Genomic DNA, 6,412 nt, shown 5'->3' with positions numbered 1-6,412 from the left:
TAAATATACCTGCGTCCTGTCTATCACATCTATCTCTGCTTCTGTTTTACCCAAGGAAAGCTGAAGTTCTCAGGGACTTTATTCTTTCTTTCACCACTCTCTCTCTCTCTTTGGGATCATCATTCCTTCCTTTCTACTCAATCATTTTCACCTGCCAACACCCCCAAAAGCCTTTGGATTCTTTTTTTAAAAAAATATTTTATGGTTGGTAGAGGCAGAAGGAGGTCGGCTCTCAGACGTAGGGTGGTCAGCAGCCAGCTCGTCGGCGCGCGTGGGCTTTGTTCGATCCTTGCCTCATATCTCCCTGGAAAGGGAGGGAGGCCTCGACGGCGAGAGGGACCCGCCGTAGTCCGAGCTTGAAGTCGCTAGGACTTCTCTCAAACTTGTGTGCTGAGGAGACTCAGATGTTGGCCTCAGCTCCTAGGCTGAACTCAGCAGATTGGCCCATGAAAACTTCTGTATTGAGACAAAGGAAAGGATCCGTCAGAAAACAACACCTATTATCTTGGGCTTGGCAGCAAGGAAGAGGACAGGTAGTGGAAATCCTGCAATCGGAAAAGCAGACTGAAAGGTGACAAAGAAGCTGAAGATGGGTGGTGGACAGAGGTATAACATTCCAGCCCCCCAGTCTAGAAATGGTAGTAAGAACCAACAGCAGCTTAATAGACAGAAGACCAAGGATCAGAATTCCCAGATGAACATTGTTCATAAGAAAAAAGAAAGAGGACATGGTTATAACTCATCAGCAGCTGCATGGCAGGCCATGCAAAATGGGGGGAAGAACAAAAATTTTCCAAGTAATCCAAATTGGAATGCTAGCTTATCAAGTCCCACCCTACTTTTTAAGTCTCAAGTTAATCAGAACTATGCTGGAGCCAAATTTAGCGAGCCACCATCACCAAGTGTTCTTCCTAAACCACCAAGCCACTGGGTTCCTGTGAACTTTAATCCTTCAGACAAGGAAATAATGACATTTCAACTTAAAACCTTACTTAAAGTCCAAGTGTAAAATATGATATAAAGTACTAATGTTTAAATTTAGTTTATAAAAAGTTGTCAGTTGGTCTGAAACAAATTACAGATTCACTAGGGAGTTAACCAATTTGTGTAAAACTACTTATTAATGTATGAATATTAATCAAATTTCATCTCATTTGTTTTACATATTGTGTGCACTGTAATATAATGGTGGTTATCAGTGCAACTTAAAATAATTGAACTTGATAAAAACTATTCAATCAAGTTTATAATGGTAAAGGAATCAACTTTTTATATTTTTATTCGGGGAATATTGTAAAAGATTCATGGATAATTTACTTGTAGTGAATCAGATTAAGCATCTAGCTGAGACAAGGATTGAAAACTAGGTGGACATTTGAAAGTTTAATGTCCCAAAAAGCCAAACTAGTAACACGCCAACAACATAATGCACTGCCAAGAGAGAATGTGAATTTTTAATAGTTGTATTTTACTAAATTGCACAGTGATGAATGTGTAAAGGGCACTTGGGGTTTATTAGAATGAAGCACAGTATAAGGTGCCCTGTTTCTTAAATCGCAATGGATAGGTGTCTGCCAATAGATGCAACCATTTTTTATAGAAAAAGTATTGAGCACTTGATAGCTTTCAAAAAATACTTTTTTTTTGTATTACAGAACTGCAAAGCTATTCTGACAGTGATCTGGCCTCATATGCCTGCAAAGCTTAAAGTGGGAGTTGTATAATGTGAAATTTCAAAGTACCTAGGGGAGAAGAGCCATGTAAATACATGTAATAAACTTGTAGCATATGTAAAGTCTTCTTGGCCTACAAAAATAGAATATTTTAGTATGAATTTGCTGAATGTAAGACCATGGACTGTTTTTTTATACTATGGCCTAATTTTAAAGGTCCAGAATTGTTTTTAAAGTTTGCCCTCATGCTAAAGTGCCAGTGTATGTGTCATGATTTGGTTGTAAACTATATTACAAAGTAAATCCTAATGTAATTAAGTTTTGTAATATGACTAAAAAAGTCTAAGCTGCTAAAAGATTTCCTACTTTTAGGAGATGTAAAATGCAGTACAGGATTCCTCTACCCTGCAGTCTATAAACCCAAAGATTTATTTTGGCTTTCACCAGTTCTTGTAACCAGTGATACAAATCTAAATTGTATTTGGTGCCAGTAAGTTTTTATTTTTATTATTTTTTTTGTCATAGTAAGTACAACCCAGGGGACCACTTAATGCAAAAGATGTGATCTCTTGCACAACACCCCTTTAGGCATGTTTTTACCAATCTTAAGGGAAAATGCTAAATATGACAGCCTAATACCAAGTTAGAAAAGTACATGCGCCAGTTAAAGTCCTGATAATGCCCTACTTTCTAATTTTGCATCTTTGATGTTTTAAATATAACAGGCTGTTATATTTCACTAAAAGAATTTAGATGTGTACTATTGCCCAAGTCAAATATTGAATATACTAAAGGCAAAATTTATGTACATGATACGAATTTGAAACATGAAATTAAAAAATAAAATTTTTCTCCCCAGTGGGGGAAAAAAAAATATTTTATTTGTTCTTTTTAGATATACATGAGAGTAGAGTGTATTTTGACACATTACACATATATGGAGTATAACATTCTAATTAGGATCTCATTCTTGTGGTTGAACATATGTGGAGTTACACCAGTCGTGTCTTCATATATGAACATAGGAAAGTTATGTTAGATTTATTCTACTGCGGATCCTTCCTCTTAACAAAACTCTTCACATATTCCCACAGTCTTCTCCATTTCCACAACCCATGCTCAATTCTTGTTTACAAACTCGTTAAAGAATGATTTGTGTCTCTGGTTTGACAAAAACCATAAAGGCCAGCATGACTCTTATTCTAGAAAACCCCAGCTTCCTCCCCACCCCAAAGAATAAAAATGCAAATTTGTATGAAAATACTACAGAAACACCAAGTCACAAAATATGTGTAAGGGCTGCCTAAAAATAGTGATGCTGGAAGAGAAACAATAGGGAAAGTGGGGCAAAATTACCCATAGCCCAAGTACACACTTTGGAGAGCAGCAGACCACAATTTTCCAGGCTGAGAGGTCCCTGTTGAAGTTCAAAATAAAAATCCCTTATTGCAACAAGACAAGCAGGGTGAAAAGAGAAGTAGCACAAACTTCCCTTAATGTGGTTTGAGTTTTAAAGTGTGGTTTCTGTGGAGCAAAGAATGTTACAGAGACCATCTGTATTTGCCGGAAACCATTAGTGAGGCAGCCTAGTGGGGACAGAGTCTGCACTGTGAGTTTTCATGAAGCTGCTTAGCTCCACTTGCTGGAATGGGGTCAAGGCTCAAAAAAATTTGCACCATTGCAGGTCATAAAGAGAATTCCTCTAGCTGGCTGTGGTGATGCACTCCTCCCGCCAATTGTGGAGGCTGAAGTGGGAGAATCATTAGTTCAAGACAGTCTCAGCAACTTAATAAGACCCTGTCTCAAAATAAAATTAAAAAAAAAAGAGGGCGGGGATGTGGTTTAATGGTAGAGTTCCCTGGGTTCAGTTCCCGTCCCCTCTCCCCCACCAAAAAAAAATTCCTTTAGCTTGGACCATTGCCTTGCCCATTCTCCATGATCATTTTAATCAATAGTTTAAGGAAAAACATTTGAAATGAGTAAGTTAATAAGGAATAAAAGTAGAAACTAAAGAAAAACAATATAAATATAAAAAAGGGGAAGTAGGGACAGAAAAAAAAATCACAAGAAAATGTGCCCTGGAGCAGATGAATTAAAAATAAACCACAATGAAACCTTCACTTCTGTATCATAAGAACACAAAGTAGAAGACAATTCAGGGAAGAGGAAACACAAGCTAGCAGGGTTCTATAAAGAAGTGGAGAAATGGAGGTGAACTTGGAAGTAACAATTGCAGGGCAGCAGCCCCTCTTGCTTTCCCCTTGGCCTCTTTGTTTTTTTCTCACTCTCTGAGATCTGTGTCCTAACCCTCTGGGATTGGTTCTGGTACTGTCTTCCTCCCCTACGGGAGCTTATCTACTGTATCCTTCCAATTTCATCTAGGCACAGGTAGTCCTGCTTTCACAGCACAAACTTGGTTTCCCCCTAGCAATTTCCATCTCATTAAATTTCGCTCCCTCTTTTGTTCCTTGAGCCAGAACCTGGGGAGTCATCCATCACTGCTTCTCAGACACGGCACTCTGCACACAACTCCACCCACATCCATTAATGAGTCCTCTTATTTCTACTTCCAAAATGTAGCTCAGATCCATCACTCTCCCTATCTTCATGACCATGATGGATGGAGGTCCGGCCCACCCTTCTCAGAACTTTTGCAGGACTCCTCTCCCAATTCTTTCCAGTTTGGTTGGTATTACTTCACTCTCTAAACATCTATTTTCCATTTAGCAGACTTAGATTGGATCATGTCACATCCCTGTGCAATGGCACCTGCTGCATATGGCATCATAATCTTAGCACAGCCGATGACCTATTGTATGAATCAGGTCTTCTGAGGCCTCAACCCCATTCTGTGTAATTTTCTCCCCATTTGATAATACTGTTCTACTTTACCTTCCTAAAATATGGTGATCTCTTTCCCATCCCAGGACCTTTGTACATACTGTTCCTTCCGCTTGAGAATCTCTCTCCTCAGCCTTCTTATGTTCGATTCTTTAACATATCCTAGCCCAGATCTCTCTTTCTCAGATGATCCTTTCCTGGCGAGTCTGTATAGAAATGGGCTTCCCCAGGCATTTGCTATCACAGCACAGATGATGCCCCATCTAAGCTTTCTGTTTTTGAGTCCTTTTGAGATTCTATGGTGTTTTCCAGAAGGTTAAAGGGGATGACGATTTCTAGAACTGATGAGAGGACAGAGAATAATGTGCATCTTGTTACCAGCAGAGGATGAGGGAGTATACATCATTTTCAAACTATATGTGCAGTAAAAGAGACAAGAACAAACACAGGAAAGGACTGATGATTATTACCCCAGCCCAAGGGAATTGGCAGATGGGAGAATAATATCTTTGGAGAGAAACAGGCATCCATTTACCATCTTGCAATCCCCAAAGATACCTAATTACCTTCAGCAGCAGCATTCATTACCATTTAAATATGGCACATCACATTAGATTCTGAGCACAGTTAGTGCTGTAAGGTCGTTTGAGTGTATCCAGTGTATTGTTCCTTTTTAAAATAAGTGAATCAAGAACTGGAGAGGTTAAATGATATGTCCAAGGTCATCCTACTACTATATGGACTTGCTGGGATTTAGAATCCCAGAGAGCCTCCTTCTGCTGCAGTGGGATTTCCATGATACTCTACCAATGTCTCAGCTTTGAATTCCTACAGGCCAAGGAGGCCAAGAACTCTATGGACCCAATAAAGCTTCTAAAAAAATTCTTTTTCCTAATGATTTCTGAAATGGAAGCACCCGGATACCTTTGCTCAGTTTTCTTTAAACATGCACGTTTTGAATTTTCTTTCTTAATGAAACAATCTTTAAAAATGTTAAGTAATGACATCATTAAAAAATAGAAAATAGAGATGAGTAAAAGCCATAAAGATAAAAAATCATCCACAGATTTATCCCCTGATCCTCTGGATAATAAAAAGTTAGTTTATATTTTGTCTTTGTAAGAATAGCTCAGAGCAAGGAAATTATCTTCTTTTATTCTTGAGTCTACAAGCCTGCTCCCAAGAAGTGTCAAAGATGGGACATGGCGTTTCTTATCTCCACATGTTCCTCTGGAAGCTAAGAGGGGTATAATAACAAAGTAGGCACATGTTTGGGGCTTAAATATTTTTTCATTTATTTCAAGACATCATCAATGGGACCTTAAATGCTTCCATTGAAACCAGCAAAGTAGGTGAAAAATCATTAAAAACAAAACAAAAAAAACAACAACAAACCCTCTAGGTCTGTGAATATCTTAAGCTTGTTTTCATTTATTCACCTCATTTGATTTTAGTCCCATGAAACAGATGTGTGGGAGGGCTGCGGTGGGTTTTTTTTTTCTTTTCCCTTTTGTTGATGCAGTTGTTATTTTTTCCCCAAGCACAAACACATTTTCTTTGCCCAGGATCCAAGGGGAGGGGCCCAGCTGAGATCTGATGGTGAAGTGTGTGTGGGTGCTGTCCCAGGTGGTTACCCACAAATGACAGGATGACAAAAAAACTAATTTCAAAGGTACTTCAGCAAGTTAAAGTCATCAACTTATTTTGTTATGTAGCCCCTGGGGAGAAAATTAAAATTATATTGTTTCTCTAATGCTCTTTGGAATCAATGAAAAAAAAAAATCAATGATGACTGAGGCCTTCGTGTGGGTGTTATTGGAAATACCAGAATTTCCTTCCTTATGTTATAACATCAGAATTTCAGATGTTGAATTTAAAATAAATGCTCTCCTCTCCTG

At 38.5% G+C, this 6,412-nt stretch overlaps 1 protein-coding gene across 1 annotated transcript; it reads left to right on the top strand.

Moving 5' to 3' along the window:
• The first annotated feature begins 233 nt into the window (after positions 1-233).
• Positions 234-1,113, top strand: LOC143408603 (proline-rich nuclear receptor coactivator 2-like). The gene has a single exon (XM_076868486.1). The coding sequence runs from the start codon at positions 590-592 to the stop codon at positions 1,007-1,009; it is 420 nt and encodes a 139-aa protein (XP_076724601.1). The 5' UTR covers positions 234-589; the 3' UTR covers positions 1,010-1,113.
• Positions 1,114-6,412: the final 5,299 nt, after the last annotated feature.

This window comes from Callospermophilus lateralis, chromosome 1 (assembly GCF_048772815.1).
Source record: "Callospermophilus lateralis isolate mCalLat2 chromosome 1, mCalLat2.hap1, whole genome shotgun sequence".
Lineage (NCBI taxonomy): Eukaryota > Metazoa > Chordata > Mammalia > Rodentia > Sciuridae > Callospermophilus > Callospermophilus lateralis.
The sequence above is the reverse complement of the archived record's forward strand: the minus strand, read 5'-3'. Positions and strand labels throughout refer to the sequence as shown.